At 41.7% G+C, this 22,657-nt stretch overlaps 1 protein-coding gene across 1 annotated transcript; it reads right to left on the minus strand.

The window, feature by feature from the left end:
- Nucleotides 1-3,835: 3,835 nt before the first annotated feature.
- On the minus strand, nucleotides 3,836-4,100 carry LOC117360436 (small nuclear ribonucleoprotein F-like). Its single transcript, XM_033944174.1, has one exon. It carries the CDS (start codon nucleotides 4,089-4,091, stop codon nucleotides 3,837-3,839), a length of 255 nt encoding a protein of 84 aa, XP_033800065.1. The 5' UTR covers nucleotides 4,092-4,100; the 3' UTR covers nucleotide 3,836.
- Between the last annotated feature and the right edge of the window lie 18,557 nt (nucleotides 4,101-22,657).

Consider the following 22,657-nt stretch of genomic DNA (forward strand, 5'->3'; position numbering starts at 1 on the left):
TATTTTCGCTCGAGAATTTAAGACATTTTCAACAGTCATGGGATGATTCTTTAAATTGTGCATGATGAACAATTTACACCCATATTTGTCAGGCAACATATTCAGAACTGTTTTGCAGATCATAGTTCTATCCTGTCTTGACTATTGTAATTTGGCGCTTATGCGCACTGCAGGTTGCACAAAACTCAATAATACGGACCTTATTTAGATTGAGAAGGCATGATCATGTGACAGAATGCTATTAACATTAGCATTCGCATTACCGTCACCTGCAACTGAAAGCTAATCACCATCAATCTATAATCACACAACTCAGTTTTATTGGAATAAATATTTGGCCGCAGCTTTATTATCTATCTGAATATTATCTCCACTTACAATACAATCTGTGTCCAAAAACCAACAAACCCCCAATGCATATTTCACACCCCCCCAGGGAGCTATTCGGTGTCGAAACTAGCTCCCGTTAAGTCTTTAAATTTATAACATTCCCCCAAACATGGCCCACTGTGATGCAAGGCCATGCTTCTCCTCCCCTCCCCCCAAACATGATCCACAGTGACGCAAGGCCATGCTTCCCCTCGCAGCGGTATCGCATACGAGTGTTACATTTATTTATTTATTAAGTGCTCATCTCCCAGATCCAACTGTACAAACCCCATTTTCCGCCCCACCCAAAGCTGCGACCACCTCCCCCCAACCCCAGAAGCTCCACCAAACCCACCCAAGTCGACATATAACATGTACACCCCCCATCCCACCCCACAACCCTGACACAAAACATAACACCAGCACAAATGGGAGGGAGGGAGAGATAATCTTTTCCTGAAGAGACTATTCTACTGTTCCCCTTTCCTCACAGAATTCACTCCAGCCTGCCACAACATCCAACCAATCACGTGACTGCTCCACCCCATCACCTTAGCAACCTCCCTAATCATTTTTCTTTCTTACAAGCTCTGTCTATTAACCCTTTCTTACCTCCTCGTATAAAATTGTCAATCCTTATTCTACAGACCCTTGATAACACCTCATATATTCCCTTCACCCTCTGTCCCCCCTCCCATTTTACCCACATCATCATTCAATAAATATTACCAGCCGGTGACATCAGCTCAGCTAATGTTATATCACACCAGATGAATGTGGTGTTCTTCTATAATGTTATACTGGTTGAGATTGGAATAGCGGATTTGTTATAAAATGTTGCTGATGGTATACTTTTGAATACACAATCAGGCCCCGAAGAACCTACTTGCTAGCATTCTGCCTTATGTTCTACAGCGCGAATTGCGTTCAGTTATTCACGCTGATCTTTTTATCCCTAGAGTGAAGCAGCTGAGATTGAATGTTATCTTGCATTGGCCCCCCAAGAGTGAAATAATCTTCCTCTACATATACATCAGCAGACAAATTTATGCAGATCTAAAAGATTGTTAAAAAGGCATCTTTTCTGTAAGATGAAATACGGGAATTGAAAATATATAATGCAATTTGATTGGGCGCTGGGCGCTTTTTGCAATTTTTATAATGTTTGATAATGTTGTTCTCTTTGTTTGTGTATGTATTTTGTTGTGACCTGCTTTGGGTAAGGCGGGATACAAATAAATAGAACTATGAACTATTATTCATTAAGAGACCCTTTTGCTAAGCTGTATTAGGTGCAAATGTGAACCTAACACGGCGTTCATGGCCTAACACAGGAAGTGCTAAAGTGTCTTTCATTAGTTTTGCCACTTCCGTGTGCTAAGCATGCAGTTTTGAATTGGGTTTTTTTTAATTTACAGGGTGTGGCATGGGTGAAGAATAGGTAGATAGAGGGCATGGAAGTTGTAACCAGTTAGGTCCAGATTCTGTAATTAGCGCCACTGTCAGCGGCTGCCTTAAAAGCAGCTGCCGATCATGCGTCAATTATGTGACGGTGACGGGTACAGAATCGCTCCTCCGGCAAAGATAGGTGCCAGAAATGTGGGCCAGGGTTTTCATAGCCTGGATTTCTGGCGCCTACCTATGATGCGAGTCACACCTCTGTTGGCGTTTTAGGCCGCCTAATGCCACTTCTGGCGTTAGCCATGCCCACAGTGGCATTAAGCGGCCTATAACACCTATGAAGGTGCAATTCTGGCGCTGATTTGAAATGGCATTTTTTTTTTTTTTTTACTGAATTTGAGAGTCTACTGGTACCTAGAAATCTGGCACCGTGTAGAGAATCCAGGCTTTAGTGTGTGCACTTTAGAATGCAGTGATTAGCACATGATCAATGTGGAAGCCCTTACCACCTCCTAAACAGGAGGGGGCCCAATTCTTTTAATGATGCCTATGTTTGTAGGCTTCTAGACATGTTAAACACATAGTAGGCTTCACTTACAGAATCACACTTACATTGTAGATGTCTACATTGTAGACACCTCTAACATAGGCCAGGGTTTACCTTGCCTACATTGAAGCACCTAACGACACCTAGCAGCACCTAACTAAAAGACGCACATATAGGGTGAAGATAATGTGTAACTACTGTACACCATTGTGAAAGCCCTTAAATTGTAGCTCGTGTATTGTAACATCATAACTCATGAACAGTAACACCATTACTGAAGCTCAGGTATTGTAACATCATTATAGAAACTCATATACTGTACCCCAGGTACAGTAACGTCATTAATTTTTTGGTTTTTGTTTTTTTTTTTATTAACAAATCTTTATTACATCAACAAAAATGAACAACTACCCTCAGCATGAGTCAACATATTGTTTCAGCCAAAAATATACTAAACTAAACTAAACCTTAGGTTTGTATACCGCATCATCTCCGCAAGCGCAGAGCTCGGCATGGTTTACAGAGGTTGAGAGGAAAGGAACTACAAAGATGGATATAGGAGAGGGACTGAGAAGATAGGGAGGGAACAGGGTACTAGAGAACGGGGGGTGATTAGATTTTTGAAAAGAGCCAAGTTTTCAGGTGTTTACGGAAGGATTGGAAGGAGCTAACATTTCTGAGCGGGGATGAGAGGTTGTTCCAGAGTTCTGTGGCTCTAAAGGGGAGGGATGTTCCAAGTTTTCCTGCGCGGGATATACCTTTTGTAGATGGAAAAGATAGTTTCAGTTTTTGGGAGGATCTAGAGGAGAGTGGGTTAGAAGAATTCCAAAGGAGTGGGATAACGGGGGGAAGGATGCCATGTAGAATCTTGAAGGCTAAGCAGGCACATTTATAGAGGACTCTGGAGTATACTGGGAGCCAGTGAAGCTTGGAGAGGAGAGGGGAGATGTGATCAAACCTGCCCTTTGCGAAAATAAGCTTGGCCGCGGCGTTCTGAATTAGCTGAAGTCTGTGGAGGTTTTTCTTAGTTAGGCTTATATAGATGGAGTTGCAGTAGTCCAGTCTGGAGAGGATGGTGGATTGAACGAGGATGGCGAAATGAGAATGGTGAAAGCAGGATCTTATTTTCCTCAACATATGGAGGCTAAAGAAGCATTTTTTTACCAGGGAGTTGAGGTGATCACTGAAGGAGAGGGAGGAGTCTAAGATGAAGCCTAGGACTTTGCTTGAAAACTCAAGCTGGAGAGTGGGGCCGGAAGGTAGTGGGATGGGGGAGGGTAAATGGTCTGAAATAGGGCCAAGCCAAAGTAGTTTTGTTTTGGACTCATTAAGTTTCATTTGTACAGATTGGGCCCAGGATTGGAGGTTCGTAATACATGAGGATATGTTTTCAGTGAGGTTAGAGAGGTTCGAGTCGGTCTCGAGGAGGATGAAGATGTCGTCAGCGTAGGAGTAGAGAGTTTCTAGGGGGGATAGATGAAGGAGTTTCAGACATATGTTTGACATTTTGAAGAGGTTATTATCTCATTTCTCCATCCTTCTCCTCCTCTACACCTTGAATATACAGAACATTGTTGCATCTTATCAAAACTTCACCAAGATGTCCAGACAATGCTCCATCTATGTATTCTTCTGTGTTTGCAAGCTGCATGTTCATGTACCCATCTACAGACACCAAATTGCCTTTATACTCCATACCCCACTGCAACTTGACCATTACTGGTTTACCAGTCAGTCCATTGAGGAAAGGATTAGGGTTTAACGGTAAACTCATGACGCAGAACAGTTATCTCCATGAAGCCAAAAGGGAAGAGAAACAAAAAAAAAAATTGCCCCGCAGATGGCCAGAACAAAAGCACATTCCCAGAGCATACTACCCGAAAAATGACACCCCCAGTAACACCATTACTGAAGCTCAGACATCACAACACCATAACCGAAGCTCTGAATTGACTCCCCAGTCATTAGTAGCGGTAGAGAAACTTTCAATAAGCAATAACTTAAAAAAAAAGTCTTGATCCACCTTTAACCAGGTCTACATTTTGTTAGGCGCCTGGGTGTAGCCGCCTGCCACTCAACTTATAAGTCATTATGAATTTGTTAAAGCTCATTAATGATGATATTAACTCTAATTTTGAAATTGATGTTTATTAATTTAGGCACCAACAGTTTGAGTGTCATTTATAGAATTTCCCCCAAGGTGGCCAGCACTCTTGCAGTGATCTTTTTAATGGTCACAAGCTAATGGCAACACTAATGCACACTTCAGTCTATAGAATAGAGGGGGTGAAGTAAAGAACAATGTTTTCTCTGTAGAGTCTGGGAAAATCTCAAAACAAAAAACAGAAACCCAGAACTCTATATCAGGAACTCTTATATACTACTCAAAAATGTGGCCATATGAACTTCTTCAAAAGATTAATGCTCAGAGACACGGACACCATGTGGGAGTCTCACCATCTGATCACTGAAAACTTTTGAACAAGTAAAAATATAGCGTGTGCTTCATATTAAATATCACAAAGAATGTCTTGATAGCATAAACTTGCCACATCATACAAAACCTTTTCTGGAAAAATATTGAAGGGTCCCGACATGGCCCATGTTTCACAAACTGCTTCAGGGAACCCCACTGACTGGATTTCAAAGACAACGATTCCTCTCAAAGCACAGGATTTGAAAGCTTTTACAATAGAGGCAAGAAGCGGTGAAAATTTGGACTGGTCTCTGTAATTACTCAAACGGTTGCTTCTTAACCCAACCTTCATCTAGTTGTTCAACTAAGAGAAGTTTGGGCTAAGGAGCAACCATTTGAATAATTACAGAGAAGCAGTGTCTAATACAAGAGAACACAGCCTACAAAGAAATACACCACTTTCCCAAAACTAATACTAGGAAGAAAAAAAAAAAAAAAGAGTTATTTGCAAGGTTTTTGTGAATGACTGGAAAAGAAACCCATCAACAATGATTTAGAAAATATGATTGCAAATATATGTCATGCATATAGGGAGAAAGAACCCGATGTTCAGCTACCAAATGGGGGGATTAGTATTAGAGGGGAGTAACCTTGAAAGAGATTGGGGTGTACTGGTGGACAGAACAATGAAGTCAACAGCACAATGCGCAGCAGCCGCAAAGAAGGCAAACAGAATGTTGGGTATTATTAAGAAGGGTATTACGACCAGAACGAGAGAAGTCATCCTGCCGTTGTATTGGGCAATGGTGCGCCCGCACCTGGAGTACTGTGTTCAGTGTTGGTCACCATACCTTAAGAAGGATATGGCAATACTTGAGAGGGTCCAGAGAAGAGCGACACGAATGATTAAGGGCATGGAAAACCTTTCATACACTGAAAGATTGGAGAGACTGGGGCTCTTCTCCCTGGAAAAGCGGAGACTCAGAGGAGACATGATAGAGACCTACAAGATCATGAAGGGCATAGAGAGAGTAGAGAGGGACAGATTCTTCAAACTTTTAAAACATAAAAGAACAAGAGGGCATTCGGAAAAGTTGGAAGGAGACAGATTCAAAACGAATGCTAGGAAGTTTTTCTTTACCCAGTGTGTGGTGGACACCTGGAATGCGCTTCCAGAGGACGTAATAGGACAGAGTACGGTACTGGAGTTCAAGAAAGGATTGGACAATTTCCTGCTGGAAAAAGGGATAGAGGGGTATAAATAGAGGATTACTGCACAGGTCCTGGACCTGTTGGGCCGCCGCGTGAGCGGACTGCTGGGCACGATGGACCTCGGGTCTGACCCTGTGGAGGCATTGCTTATGTTCTTATATGCGTTTTTTAATCGGAAATGCCCCTTTAGATGTGTTCCAAGTGCTAAGCAGGGCATAACAGAAGGAGCACTGTGAGGCAGTGAAAGAAGTCACATAAAGGATTAACAGAGGTCTTTGTCCTAGTAAGTGTTACTCCTATAACTGAAAAGAATGAAGGCATTTTTATGTCCACTGCACATTAAAATCACAGTCTAATATCAATGCAGTACACCAAACAGCTAAAATAGGAGCAGAATAAGGTAAAAAAAAGAACAGAATAAAAGGAAGCAAAATACTGGAAAAAGATCTGCGTTCAAGGCCTGAGATTAGAAGAGAAAGCTAAACTGTAACATATACATAAATTTCTCCCTACTTTCTCTACTGCACATGACTTTCTAAAATTAGAAATTATGTAATCATTTATTTATAAGAACATAAGAAGAGTCTTACTGGGTCAGACCAACGGTCCATCTAGCCCAGTAGCCCATCCTCATGATGGCCAAAATCAGGTCAAAACCCAAAAAATAACAACATTCCATTCTACCAACCCCAGTAGCTCGTCCTCATGGTGGCCAATCCAAGTCCGTAGTACCTGGCAAAAGCCCAAATAGTAGCAAAATTCCATGCTACTGATCCAGGTTAAAAAGTGGCTTCCCCAAGCATATACCATAAACAAGCAATGTGAGAGAAAATATCAAATTCACTGAAAAAAATACTCCCTTCACTTCCAAATCCTTCTTCACACTTATATGTTCATTAATCGAAAGTGTGAAGAAGGATTTGGAAGTAAGAAGTGGCTTCCCCCATGTCTGTCTCAATAACAGACTATGGACTTTTGCTCCAGGAAATTGTCCAAACCTTTCTTAAAATCAGCTACGTTAACCACTCTTACCACAACTTCTGGCAAAGTGTTCCAGAGCTTAACTATTCTCTGAGTGAAAAAATATTTCCTCCTATTGGTTTTGAAATATTTCCCAGTAACTTCATCGAGTGTCCCCTAGTCTTTGTAATTTTTGATGGCGTAAAAAATTGATCCACTTGTACTCGCTCTACACCACTCAGGATTTTGAAGGCTTCAATCATATCTCCCCTCAACTGTCTCTTTTCCAAGCTGAAAAGCCCTAACCTTTTTAGTCTTTACTCATACGAGAGGAATGCCATCCCCTTTATCATCTTGGTCACTTTTCTATGAACCTTTTCTAGTTTCGTTATTTTATTTATTTAAAAATTTATACACTGCCTAAACCTAGGCGGTTTCCCAAATACATACCAGAATTGAATGCAATACTCCAGTGAGGTTGCACCATAGAACGATACAGAGGCATTATAACAGTCTTAGACTTGTTAACCATCCCTTTTTTAATAATTCCTCACATCTTTGCTGTTTTGGCAACTGCTGCACATTGGGCAGAAGGTTTTATCTATATGTGCAACCATTTTGTGCCAAACATATATGTTTTTTCTTCTTTTTTTGTATAATTACAGCTAGATGTAACCTGCATACTGTACCTACCACAAATATTCTCTTAATGGATCAAAACGATATAATCCGGTTTTGATAAAGGCAGTCACTTTGCTGTTGGTAGTTCCTACTTTAAGTCCTTCACATACTTTCGTAATTTAAGTTAAACAGTCTGAAGATGTAACTCAATTATAGAAATATACATGGAAATGAAATGGAGATTGTGGCAAGATCTGTGAAAACATGATTTTTTTTTTCTAGGTTATGTTATGTTTAAACTCACCTAAATCAATTCCTAACCATTGGGAAAGAGCATAAAAACTTAAGAAATGCCATACTGAGTCAGGCCATAGCTCTAGCAAAACTAGGGTCTGTTTCTGACAGTGGTAAATCCAAGTCACAAGTATACACCAGGATCTTAAGGAGTAGATCCTATTGATATCCAGGGTTAAATGGTGGCTTTCCAAAGCCTACATAACTAATGATGGTTTATAGATTTTTTTTTTCTTCTGTAGCTTGTATAAACACTTTAAACTGAGCTATGCAAACTGCCCTGGCCACATCTTCTGGCAACAAATTCCACAGCTTAATTGAATAACGATCGAAAAAATTAGGTTCTCTGGTTTGTTTTAACATTGCTGCTTATTAGAGAATGACACGGTGACAAAATTCATCACCGTTCCCGTCGGGAAACCAGCTTCATGTCATTCTTTAAGGAGAGAGAGAAGAATCAGAGTATGAAGGGCCACAACCACTGATCCGCAAGCTTTGCTTTGAAGAATGCTGGTGTAGAAGGACTGAGGTTGAAATAGACACTAGAAAATGACATGGGATTATTTCCCGCAGTTATCCGCGGGGACGGGAACGGTGATGAATTTTGTCACTGTGTCATTCTCTACTGCTTATCAGTTTCATGAAGTATCCTATGGTATTAGTACTGTCTGAATGGGTAACTAACCTTCTCTTGTTTACTTTTCCCACCCAATCAGGATTTTATAGACTTCTGTCTTACTTCATCTTTACTGTGCCCTCTCCAATTTAAAGAACCTTAAGCTCTCATTTTACAAGCCCTATTTTGGCTTAAACTGGCACTTAAATGTTTTTCTTAGATAAAAAGTCTATGTCCCAATTTTATAAAGCCTGGGATATACATGCAAGAGATGTGGCTTGGTTGTGTTTGGGGGAGGGACAAAGGGTGTGACAAGATCATAGACATTCAGGCCTGGATTCTCAATATGGCCCCTTTACAAATGCATAGCATGGGTTTTAGCGCTGGCAGCGGCGGTAACTGCTCCAACACTCATAGAATTCCTATGAGCGTCAGAGCAGTTACCGCCGCTGCCGGAGCTAAAACCCACGCTATGTGTTCGTAAAAGAGGGGGGGGGTAGGTTAGGCATTGCTAGGTGTCCGTGATTAGGGTGCTTAGCAGCGCCTAACCTAGGTGCCACTTATACAATCAAGCACTGTGTAACTATATTAGAAACATAGAAACTTGATGGCAGATAAAGGCCAAATGGCCCATCTAGTCTGACCATCCTCAGTAACCATTATCTCTTTCTCTCTCCGAGAGATCCCATGTGCCTAACCTAGGCCCTTTTGAATTCAGACGCAGTCTCTGTCTCCGCCACCTCTTCTGTGAAACTGTTCCATGCATCTACCACCCTTTCTGTAAAAAAGTATTTCCTCAGATTACTCCGGAGCCTATCACCTCTTAACTTCATCATATACCCTCTCGTTGCAGAGTTTCCTTTCAAATGAAAGAGACTCGACTCATGCGCATTTACATTAAGTTGGCATTTAAACATCTCTATGGCAGATTTTGGAATCAACCCCAAAGAAGCAAATTTTACCTGACAACCCTTCAGCAATATCGTTTATAAAATTGTTAAAAAGAACAGAATCAAGAATAGAACCATTTCCTCAGAGCAATCTCAATTGATCATTACTCTGTCGCCTTCCATTCAAACAGTTCTTGACCCAGCCCGTCAATTTTGGGACCCATCCCGAGGGCACTCAGTTTATTTATTAGATGTATGTGTGGAACACTGTCAAAGGCTTTGTTAAAATCTAAATACACCACATCTTGCGCACAACCTCTATTCAATTCTCTGGTCACCCAGTCAAAGAAATTGATCAGATTTGTCTGACAAGACCTACCTGTATCACTTTCCATTTGTTCCCATTAAATTTTATCTATGGCTTTGATCTTCACTGCATACACTTCTCCCTCTGTATTTGCGGTGATTGGGGATGAACTGACTTGCAAATATGGAAAAACTGCAAATAACTTTCTCATATGTTATTCACTGTTTTCTGTTAAAAACCCTTGAGAATATGATAAAACTGCAAATAACATATAAGAAAGTTATTCGCCTACTCCCCTCGCCTGCCCGGGTCTCTCCTTAACCCTGGCCCCGTCTACAGAGCAGGGGATAGAGAGAAGCCCACCACCAACTCCTGTCACGTCGCTCCGACCCCTCCCACCCCACCAAGCCACAGGTCTTAATTCTGGGTTCCCCTTGCCCCCATCTCCTCTCCTCAGAGCCGCGAACCCAAATTCTCATTAGCATTCCAGCGGCACTCACATGATGGTCTAGGCCAATGGCTGGGCGGCTCTCCAGTCCAGGCCCAAGGCAACAGGAGTTCGAGGGGGGGGGGGGTCGGCAGCGGGTCCTGGCGGAGATGAGCTGCAGTCTGAGCTGCCCCTCCCCCACCACCTCACCCCCCCCCTCCCGGCAATGCCTTCAAAACCAAGAAACCCCTCGAGCTGCCCTCCCCACCATCTTCATGTTAGTTAGTTCCACTTGGGCAGGTGAAAATGAGGCTTTAGCCCACCCCGCACAGAAAAAAAAATAGGTGTTGGGGGCCATGGTATACATAATTTGAGGGGAGGAGCCAGCATGTTAAAAATCACGAATAATCGAAGTCACGAATACAGAGGGAGAATTGTAGTCTCACCAGGTCTTCCTGCAACTCCTCACAATCTGCCCATGATTTAATAATTTTTAATAATTTTGTATCATCTGCAAATTTAATCATCTCAACCCCTTCTCCCTTTGCCTGATCACTCACAAGTATGTTGACTGGCACCAGTTGCAGAACAGATCAACGGGCAAGCCACCATTTACTTTTGTTCACTCAGGAAACATTCAGCTGGTGGCGGGCTTTAACTACATTGCCCTCCGCTGATGATGAACTGGCTATTCAACTAGAACACTGGCATTTTTCCTACGATTTGGAGACATAAGCAGTGTGCAGACATTAGTGATACTTTTTGCAGTTTACTGTTCTTGACGCACTGTAGCTACGTTTTCTCCCCATATTTAAAGCACATTAACCACTCGATATTGTAAGTTCCCCTGAGGCAGGCTCTTTCAGGCAGAAACACCGACCAAGTCGGGTCAAGTTGATTTATATTAATAAAGTCTATTTGGAAGATTTACTCTTCTACATGGATATAATTGTTTTGTGGACATTTTCTTGGTTGTTGTTCCATCCCCACTTTCTGGACTTGGTTTGTTTATTTTTCTAGGGTTTTGGTTCCTTGTTTTTTTTTTGTTTTGTTTTGTTTTTTTCTGTAATGCATACAGTCCTCAATCTGCCATCATTGTCTCTGTTTTCTTATATTTTATCCCCCAGTTTCACCTTGAATTATCACATTTTCCTGCAATTTTTTTTTCTCTCTTTTGTCTTATTGTCTGGATATTGTAATGAAATTATTTTACATACTATGGCAGTCAGTCTAGAAGAAACACACGGCTTTTACACAAGTGTAAGTCCTACACATGTAAGCAGCGATTACAGAAAGCTGCTCTTTGCATATGTAAAAGCTGCAGCATGCAATGCGTACAGGGCTATAGTGGCGCTGTGAGTATTTCTAGTTTTATTATAGTAACACATCTATATTGGTTAAAATATGGATGCCACCATTGACAAAACATGTGCGCAGTATTACAGACTACCAGTAATCTGCACCTAACTTACACACTGGGGTTTACACCTAGTTTCAGTTGGTGTAACTCCTTGAACCCAAAGTTAAGAACGGATCCTGGTACTATGTATTATTTTATAAAGGGCACACATCCTACGGTGTCCTTTATAGGATACTATTCAATGTTGATTTTTTTTGGGTGCTGAATTTTGAGTGCCATGTACTCTATCGAGTCCCATATGCCTGCATTTGCATGTGTGTCCTTATATGTAAAATATATGGAAAGGTGTGAATGGTGTCCTTACAAGCAGTTTCATAACCAGACAGAGGATATGAGACATAAGGGGTCATGTGTATATCGTTGAGGGAATCCTGGCCGATTCTGACTGGCTTCCACATTCTATCTACGGAAAACTCAGATAAGCCTTATATTTTTGCAATATTTTATGAACTATATTTTTTTTTTACTTTGAGGCTCTTCAAGCACTTTTTTGAGTCACTTTCAGGCAAGTGGTGGTTAGAAGAATTGAGTAGAGATTATATATATATTTTTTTCACAGTGATATTTCACATACTGAAGTGGAGCAAAATGATGTGATCTAGTGGTGACAGCGAGACCGATTTTCAGCACGGATTTGTCATTCTCAAAGTGCCAAAACGGCACTAGTTTTCACTGAGAACTCCCGTCAGCACATAAATATTGTCTTTAAATATCTTCACACTTTTGTTTCAGGTTTTCTTAGATAATTTTCGCACACTTTCTCTCAACCACCACCTATCATTGTTAATGAGATTTTGGTTACTTGTGACTTGTGCACTGTATAGGGGCAGAGATTAGGTACTCTGATGACAAATGCTTCTCAAATTAGGCAGTACAAGAACCTGCAGTTTAAGAAATGATTTGTCATGTGGAGGAGCTGGAGGAAGCAAATCCTTCTGTAATTAAAGATGACCACATACTGAAACTTAAAAAAAAAAAAATGTCAGAATTCAAACTAAAAGGGATCTGTAAGAAAGGCATGGTTGCTGCTTCAGCCTCCTTCACTGCAACTATCCTACTCTGCATTCTCATGAATGACAGAAAAATGACAGTGGGTAATGGTTTGTAAATTAAGGCTTGGATAAAGGATGTACAACTAGTATAGTATGCAAAACGTTAAGGGGGAAGGCAGTATGCCTTGAAAATTGCTGCAAAGATAGATGGATCTTTTGCTATCTGAAAGCTTTGGCCCTCCCCTCACTGATACCTATCCTGCTGGCATTTACCATTGGCCAATCAGAAGAAGGCTGCTGCTATGTATAACAGTGCATCATAAAAGGTTGTCCTGCTAAATTCCTCTGCTGAACCCTCACCTGCTGGACATTTTTCAGGATCAGAAAAGAAAGCAGAGCATCTTGGGATAGTCGCTATACACGAGAAAAGAGTGCACCAAGGCAGGGCTTGATATTTATAACCATCCTCTGCTCTCAATCCATATCCCACAAGATCTGAACCCAAGTTGTCTACGAGCACATTTTAATCCCCCAGTACTGGAGACTCCTTACAGCAGACTCTCATGCTGTGATCAGGAAATGACTCGTAAGCATTCAGCAGGCCTGTTTTTATACCTCCCCTGTTGCTTTGGGATCTTCCAGCCAGTTAGTGCTGTTTTTTTGGTTGGTTTGTTTTTTCACCCACTTCATTTGTTTTGAGGTCTTCCAACTAAAGTCATTGTCACTGAACCCCTCACCTAGTGTTTTCAGATCTATCAACTAATGTTAGTGCTGCTTTTTTCCTCTCCTTGAAATCTTTCAAACAGTGCTGTTGCCACCTACCCTGATCTATGTGTGTTGGTGGGTCTTCTAAACAATGTTAGTGCCGCTTTACTCCTCTCTTGCTGCTTTGGGCCTTGATGTCAGCCCATTACAGTATTTAAACCTGATCTTCTGGCTTCCTCTGCTGAACTGTTATCAATCAGACAAGAGTCAAAAAAGAAGGTAGAATATCCAGGGACTACCACTGTACTAGTATTCTTAGGGTTATCATATGGCTCCAGAAAAAAAGAGGATGGTTTGAGATATCTGGGTTTCACTTCCATTGCTTTGCCCTCCTTACTTCCATTGAGTTCAATAGAAGTAAAACCCGGATGTCTCAATCCGTCCTGTTTTTCCTGGAGCCATAAGGCAACCCTAAGTCAGGGATAGGGATCTCCGGTCCTCGAGAGCTGTATTCCAGTCGGGTTTTCAGGATATCCCCAATGAGTATGCATGAGATCTATTTGCATACACTGCTTTCAATGCATATTCATTGGGGAAAGCCTGAAAACCCAACTGGAATACGGCTCTCGAGGACCAGAGTTCCCTACCCCTGCCCTAAGTATACTGCACTAATTAGAGCACAGTATAGAATGCTGTCCTCTTTGCAACCATCCTCTGCTCTCTATTCAAATCCCGCCAGATCTTAGCCATAGCTGATCATGAAAGCATCTGATTTCCATGCTGTAACAAAAGTCCCCAGGGTCAGGGAAATGACTTGTAGGCAAACAACAGGATTATCTTTACTCCTTTCCTGCTGTACTGGGGGCTTCAGTGCTAGCACTGCCTTGCCCCCTTTTTCATTGCCTTGGGGGGTCTTCCAGTCTACGTTAATTCCATTTGCCCCACTGGCTTGGGGTTATCAGTGCTACTTCACCCTCTCATATTACCTAGTAGTGTTCTTCTCAACGTTTTTGTTAGCCTATCCTGTCCCTTGGGATCTTGATGCCAATGTTTGCGCTTTTTGACTCCTCCCTGTCTTGGGCCTTCTAGTCAACGTTGATGCTGCTTAGCCCCTCCTCTGGTACCCTGAAGTCTGCCAGACAATGCTGGTGCTGTACCTCCCTCATATTGCCTTGGTATGTACCCTTCCGATTTTGCTGCTGCTGCTTCATTCCACTGTTTGCACCACGTTGCCTTTCTGACAGTGACTTGGAGTCTTCGTGCCACTATTAGTGAGTTTTGCATCTCTCTTGGTTCTTTTGGTTCTTCACGCTGCTCTCGATGTCTCGTAATGCCATTGCTTCTGTTTTAGATGCCTGTCAGCAAAGTTTTAAGCATGATTCTTTGAAAATGAATGAAAAACTGCAGCGTATAAAATTGCTTGCTCCATTGATTTTAATGGAAATGCATAAAATGGATGAAATTAATCATTTGGTATCTGAAAGCAAATTGAATGGGTAGCTGAACTGAAATAAGCCAAACAAAAAAAGTATTCCCCCGCACGTACCAAGCAATCGTCTATATACAGGAAACCAACTGAGTGATGCAGCAATCTTCCAACTTCCATCCTTCACTTATAAAAGTCCATTATACACAGCCAAGCCACGATACTATCATTAACTGACCCCAGACTCAAGAACTGACTGGACCACTGAAACAGGTTTCAGGTCTATTTAAAATTTGATAATATCGCTTATAATACTTCTAAGAGATGTACATTATAAAAACAAGGATACAATATTACAGGTTAAAAACAGAGACAAAATCAAATGAGGACTAACATGACACAAAAGGGACAGGGTAGAACTACAGTAATTATAGGAAAGACACAAATAAGGGAAATACAAATAGGCTAGCAAAGGTAATAACTGGAGCTTCCTGTAATTTTGAAGGAGTAATTATATTTCTTTTAAAGAGTGAAGAGCTAAGAGTAGAGATTTAAGCCCGGATTCTGTACAGGAAGCCTGGACTCAGAAGCCAACAGGCATCCTATATAGAATCGGGCCTAAGGCCACCTAAAAAAACCTGATTCTGTAACCGACGACTATGTTACAGACGCCAGTTAGACAATAGGATTATTGTAGATGCGGCTGCTATACTTATAGCAGCAAGGGATCTCCCTGCCGTGATACGTATAGTGGCTGTGGCTGCGACTGCAAGTGTCCGTCTACCCGAACGAATGAGGCAGGAGGGATGCACAACCCATCCTGCCTGTAAGACCCCCAACCCCCCCACCAACGATCGTAGGCAGGAAGGAAACCAACCCCTGCTGCCGGAAGACCCCCCATCCCCTGAAGATCGCCGGCAGGAGGAAGCCCAACCCCTCCAGCCAGAAGACCCCCCCCATGAGTGAACCCCCCTGCTAACCCCCACATCCACTAACCTTAAAAGTTGACCAGACAAACAGGTCCTGCTACCAGCCGGCCGGCAGAGCTGCCTCTGTCAAAATGAGGTGGGCCTGCCCCTTCCTGGTGCATTATGGGATGTACCAGGGAGGGGCCTAAGGCCTGATTGCCGCTGGTGCCTAAGGCCCCTCCTATGGGCAGGGCCTTAGGCACATGGGCCAACCATTTCGGCCATCAAAATCCTGTGGAATTCGAGTGGGATTAGGAGGGGTTCTAGTGGGGCTGCGTGGGTCCGGGTAGGGGTAGAGGGGGGGATCCAGGATCCAGGCTGGGAGATCTACAGGGGGGTTCTGGCAGTAGGGATTGGGCATCCATCCTGCCACGATTATTAGGGAGAGGGAAGCTGGGCAGGAGGGACTGGACATCCCTCTAGCCATGATTGTTCGGGGGGGATGGGTAGCCGCAGTTGTGGCCACTAAACTTATTGTGGCAGGGAGATCTCTTGCCGCGATAAGCTCAGCGGCCACATCTAATTACATTTTGCTGGCCTACATTATGCGCATCTCCCACTGGCCCAGGGAGACGCATACAGCTGCCTAGGTCCACCTAAGGCTAATTCTGGGCCAAACCACGCCTATGCCTAGCCTTAGGTGAGCTTAGGCAGGCTTGTGCACCTCCCTAGGCTCCCAGAGATGTCTCCAATGTAGGCAGCCTGCCTCAGGGTTTGTTTGTTTTTAATGTGCATCTCGATTGGCTGGTTAGAAAGTAGTAGGACGCCTACCGCCGCCTTCAATTGGGACACCGTTTATAGAATCCAGGCCAGACTGTCTACCAGGACTTCATTTGCATAATGTCACTTGTATATTTTCAATGAACTGTTTTGCCCAGGAGTTTTTGTTTATACTTCACAATAAGGGGCCTGTGGAAACACAGACCCTGACTGGATAATAATTAGATTATAAAACTATGTGAAAAGTAATGTACTGCTGCAAAGTTTGAATCCTATTGTTGACTCCTCTTGACTACGAGAGCAGAAGATATATGAACCTTAGGAAGGTCTCGTGCTACCACACCTACTGATTCCTCTGGATTGCCCAAGAATGAAATCTTTTTCCTGACTGATGACTATACCCTGACTTGACCTACCTGTGGTTCTCGATGATCTGAGTTGGTTATCCCCATCACAATACCAACTTTTTTGTGAAATAAAAAGTTCTTACAGCATAAAAGGGTTTAAGATTTCTCATTTAGGCCTAGAGAATTCTACAGTACAAATTCATATTTGCTTCCACTGCAAAATATTACTTGAGGCTAAAGCAACTAATAACGTTAGGCCTATCTTGAAAGATTTACACTGCATGGTGAGGTGTCTTTCGAGGTGCTTACTATGGGGCTTTCAGTGTTATTACCAAGCTGCACATTTATACTTCTCTGATCTTTTGTCAAATTATATTCTGCCAGGCACTTTGAGATAGCTATTAGGAAAGTCTGTGAAATCAGAATTGAGATGTCCCCCTATCCCTTGAAGGAGGCAGCTGTCCTCCCCTCCCCTATGCTCTGATTGCAGCCTGGCTGAATATTAGCCTGGATCTGCATAATCCCTAGTGGCTTCCATGTCAAAAATTAATCCTGGATATTCAATACTGGTGTCTGGATATAGCCCAGCATTGAAACTCAGGGCTAATTCTGCTCACAGTGGTCAGCACTAAAAAAATACAAAACCTCTGCCCACTATATATCACCTGGTATATATTAGAGTAGCAATAACAGCTACTAAAAGTATTACCTCATTATTAGCTTCTTAGGCTTATATATGAAGGTCCATGATTTGTAATTTAGGAGTCTTTTTCCTAAGGCGCACCCGCTGTTTTAGCGTGCGCTAAACGCTAATGAGTCCATTATAGTCTATGGACGCATCAGCATGTAGCGTGCACTAATATTTAGCGTGCGCTAAAACGGCTAGCGCTCCTTAGTAAAAGGACCCCTTAATCATATAAAAAAGAGGTATTCATTTTCCAGTCCAAAATAATCCCACACAAAATGTCCTCATTTTAGTTCTGCAGTAATAGACAAGGCTGAGAGTCCTCTATCGAACATCTTAGTTTAAATGAATCTATGCATCAGTGCTGATCACTACGACTCACTTTTATTAAGATGCAGCAGCGCTGCTTCCGTTGTAAATGCTCCTACGCTCATTCAATTCCTATAAGCATTGGATCATTTACCGCGCCATCCTGCACTAAAACGCTTCGTAAAAGAGGGTCTAAGTCTAACAGGTACTAGGCACAGAAATATAGACCACCAGGGTTTACTACCTATACTAGTACAGATCTGTGCATGTTGTCTAACTTTCACAGCAGGTGTTATATATTAATTATGCAACTAAAATTTATCATCTGTCAATGACATTTTTTGAATTTGCAAGTTAGTATATTTTCTATTTTTATAAACCCTGTGAAAAATGACATCTGATTTTCCTTTACAGGACTTGTCACTCCATCTCACAAGAAATCAAACCATATTCCAAACTAATGATAATTTTTACATCTGTTTTGTGGCATATTTTTACATTGCATGCATTTTCACTTACAGTATAAGCCCTGCATCTAGCACTTAATGAGATACAAAACTGATTATTATGATGAACTAGCTCAACCAGGTAATACAATAATGTAATAACTCAATGAAACAACCTACGTTTTATAAACTGTAGCATCTGAGTGGAAAAATAGCTTTAGCCATCCCATGATTATAAACCAGGGCAGCCATGATCAGTTTAGAAAGGGGATGAAGCCACCCTCCCCTTCAATTACGTGCACACAAAAGCAGCATACACTGGCACCGAAATCGAGTGGATGAATGAAAGCATATTACACTAAACCTACTGAAATTGAAGTCCTTAATATAGGGAATAGTATGGATATTTTGCTTTCTTTAGATGGAGTAGCTTTCCCTGTTAAAGAGCAGATTCAGAATCTGGGCAATTTGCAGGATTCCAGACTGAGATTGAAAAAGTGCATTTTGATTGTATTTTGGATTTAATTACTCCTTTTCCAAACCCAAACTTCACTTGGTATGATAGTTGCAACCCTACTTTTATGGTGCATCCCCATATCACAGCAAGCATAGAAACTCAGGGGGGGGGGATTATCAATGTTTGCTACTATTAAAAAGGGTTATTTTACCACAAGTTGTGCTATTATAGCACAAGGTCTCAATGTAACCTGGTGCTAAAATCACACAACTTGTGCTAAAATAACTCATTTTAACAGTAGCACAGTTTGATGAATTAAGAACATAAGATTTACCACTGCTGGGTAAGACCAGTGGTCCATTGTGCCCAGCAGTCTGCTCACGCGGCGCCCCGTAGGTCAAAGAACAGTGCCCTATTTTAGTCTAGCCTTACCTGCATATGTTCTGGTCCAGCAGGAACTTATCTAACCTTTCTTGAATCCCTGAAGGGTTCTTTCCCCTATAACAGCCTCTGGAAGAGCGTTCCAGATTTCTACTACTCTTTGGGTGAAGAAGAACTTCCTTACGTTTGTACGGAATCTATCCCCTTTTAACTTTAGCAAGTGCCCTCTCGTTCTCTCCACCTTGGAGAGGGTGAACAATCTCTCTTTCTCTACTAAGTCAATTCCCTTCAATATCTTGAATGTTTCAATCATGTCCCCTCTCAGTCAAGGGAGAAGAGGCCTGGTTTCTCTAGCCTCTCATTGTACAGCAAATCCTCCAGTCCCTTAACCATTTTAGTCACTCTTCTTTGGACCCTTTCGAGTAGTAGTATTTCCTTTTTCATATAAGGTAACCAGTGTTGGACACAATATTCCAGGTGGGGGTGTACCATGGCCTAGTAAAGACATTAGCACACACTAAGGGGCTGACTCAATAAAGGTAACTTAAAGTTAGGTGCCTAACTTAATTGTCAAAGCACTCTTAATGGGCTCAGTAATTGTTAAAAAAAATAATAATAATAATTGGGCAATTGGCACCTAGTCGATCTATAAAAGATAGGTGCCTATCGCAATGCACATAGGGGAAAATTCTGTATAGGATGCCAGTCTCAGCAGCCACCTAAGAAGCAGCTGAGAATCACACACCGATGAAAAGTCTAATGAAATGAGAATAACTGATTGATGATGATTTAAAAAGTACAAGATAGAAGTAGTCAGTCCTATGAGAGAAAGTTCTGTAGATTGGTGTGGTCAAAAACCTGTTTGGCAAGGATGTAAACACCAAAAAGTCCAACAGGACAGAGAACCAACGGGTACAAAACAGTACAAAAGGAAGTGGGAACGGACCATGAACACTCTGCTGCTTGTGTCCTTTTCTGAAATAAACAAGTTGGTTTTGCATCAGTGATCTTCAGTGGAGTGTTCATGGTCCGTTCCCACTCCCTTTTGTACTGGCAAGGATGTAAGGCATTTGTCTTGTCCAGAAATGAAGACAATTGGTTAAAAACAAATTTCTCTGTTAATTTTGTGAGGAATGGGGCAGTGGGGCAGGAGGAATGCTCATTCCCTCTTGCCCCAAATCCTCGAACCCCTCCTGAAGTATGCTGGGCAGGAGGAATGCCTACTCCCTCCTACCACTACCCCCAAAACCCCATTGAGGAGTCCCCCAGCTGAAGGGATGCCCACTCCCTCCTGCTTCCACCCCCCAGAACCGCCAACACCCCCCCCCCCGGAACCTCCCAGCATACCTAAGTCTACCCCGACAACCTCTCCCTTCGTACCTGTAGAAAGAAAGTCCAGCCAGGAACTCTATGAGCATCAGGAGCAGTGCAGAGCATTCAGCGTGGCTCCCTGCACTAATAAGCGCTATCATGGTTTAGTAAAAGGTGGGGAGGGTAATTGTTTTAATTGATGATAAATGTCACAGTAATTGACTGCAAAGACACTGAATTGGAAGCCAAAGACAGGCCTCAACGACGAGACAAAACCAAACACCAAGGGAGTCATGAGGACAAGAGATCAGGCAAGGGTGATCTTTAGTTTCGCTTTGGACACCAATTTCTACTTTGCTTTTACCGACACCTCTACAGCGCGTCTACCTGAGTGCACGTATGCACTGTTCCATATTCAAGACAGACTCTTGATAAAGGCACACACCCTGAAACACTGCCAGTGTCGAGTTTTTTGAGCCATTGTGGCAAACTCATCAATAAAATGATTTTTTGAACCACACAGCCTTGGCTGATCTCTTGACATCTTGTCCTCAGGATTCCCTTGGTGTATGGTAATTGACTGTATCATTTAAAATCAATTTAAAAATGATTTTAAAAAAATGGAATGGATTATGATCTCCCATCTACAGATGCACTTTACCTAATGTAGGCGTGGCTAGCATCCTAAGTGGCATTAGGAATCATAAAGCGCCTCTGTAACTGTGATTCTCAAGAAAGGTAGGTGCCAGAAATGTAGGCCTTTAAAACCCTGGCCTACATTTCTGGCGCCTACCTTTTTTTTCAGTTCAAATGTTTTCACAAAGCTGTGATTCTAGAAACTACGCTATTGCGTAATTGACAAGCAATCAGCAGCCGTTTTGTAGACGACCACCAACAATGGCGCCATTTATAGAATCCAGCCCAACGTGCTATTTTATAAGCAGTGCCCAACTTTGGCAGCTGTTTATAGAATAGTGTTTAGCACTCATTAATTGAGTCCAATGTGCGTAAATCATGATTCCATCTACGCCTACATGGTGATCTTGTAAAAGTATGCGTCTTCTCAACACATATACATGTACCCATGTTATCCTGGGGTAGTTTTGTAAAAACACACCAACATATGTGCAGACAGTTGAGAGAAGACAAATCAAATTATATCAACAATACTCTCTCAAATTAAATATTCTTATTGCTTCTTAGTGATCATTAAATGTTCATACAACTGAAGGAACCATAACAAACTGTAAATTCCACAATGGAGAAAATGTGTCTGCTTATAGGAGGAAAAAGCCTCAGATCCCCATTTGCCGCCAGAACTTACCTTTGCTCGCAAATTAGAAAGGGAAACCACCTCATTGGCTACAAAAAAGCCTACTTCCTCCAAGTTTCTTTATGCACTCACTAACATCGTAATCATTTTCTTAACTTTACGTGCAATAAAGGACAGACTACTTAGCTTTTAACTTGTGCTCTCAAGTTTGTTTTGGGATTTTATAAAAATACCTTTTATGCTCCTAAAATGACCTTTATGTACAAAAAAAGGCCATTATAGAATAACGTGGTATATGTTTGTGTTATATGAAATAAACTTGAAATACAAGTGAGGACTACTCTCAGCAAATCAAAGTAGTGTCAGAGCTTGATAAACTTATGATAAAATTTAGTTTCATAAAAAACTAAATACCTTTCTTTTCGATTCCATATGCTCTATCTAAATCCAACATTCTTCAACGCCAAACTCGTCTTTCTGTTTCAATCCTGGAACCAAGTACTCAGCCTATACTAGTTAATGACTGTAACAGACTCCATCCACCTCAGGACAACTCTCATTGTATCTCGTTAACTTCTTGCTGTACTTTATTTCTCCTCTTAAGGCTTCTTTAATGTATCTCCAGCATCTCCTCTGAGCAACACCTACCCACTTCTTTCTCTACATGGAACAACATTCACTACCTCGAGATATCCTATAGGTTTTAATTTACCCCTAGTACATCCTTGTATTTTAATGTTTATTTTATCTTCTCTACAATGTACTAATCAGTTCTCCTTTTCTGTACTATATATCGCCTTGAACCTTTATAGGCATAGTGGGACACACAAATTAGATTAGATTATAGAATTAGATTATAGATTATGGATCACAAAAAAACAATGCTATGATCTGGACTCTGAAGGATGGACATATTTACAGCTAATGTTGTAGAATCAGGGTGGAGGGAAAGGAAGGATGGATAGTACTTTAGTTGGGGGTCAACCTGATGAACTCACTGGATAACTTGTTTTTGTTGGGGAGGAATGGTTAAATGGAGGATAGGATTTGATAGGGGGTAAGGAGATGGGCTTTATTTAAATATTCTCTTTGCTTAAATGTTTTCTCATTATTGTTAATTGGTATGAAAATATTTCATTAAAATGTACTTTTAGAAA

The sequence above is a fragment of the Geotrypetes seraphini genome, chromosome 5 (genome assembly GCF_902459505.1).
Source record: "Geotrypetes seraphini chromosome 5, aGeoSer1.1, whole genome shotgun sequence".
NCBI classification, from domain to species: Eukaryota; Metazoa; Chordata; class Amphibia; order Gymnophiona; family Dermophiidae; genus Geotrypetes; species Geotrypetes seraphini.

Bases quoted from the DNA above. Each gene is read 5' to 3' on its own strand.
- LOC117360436 (XM_033944174.1), bottom strand. From the start codon at position 4,091: ATGAGTTTACCGTTAAACCCTAATCCTTTCCTCAATGGACTGACTGGT.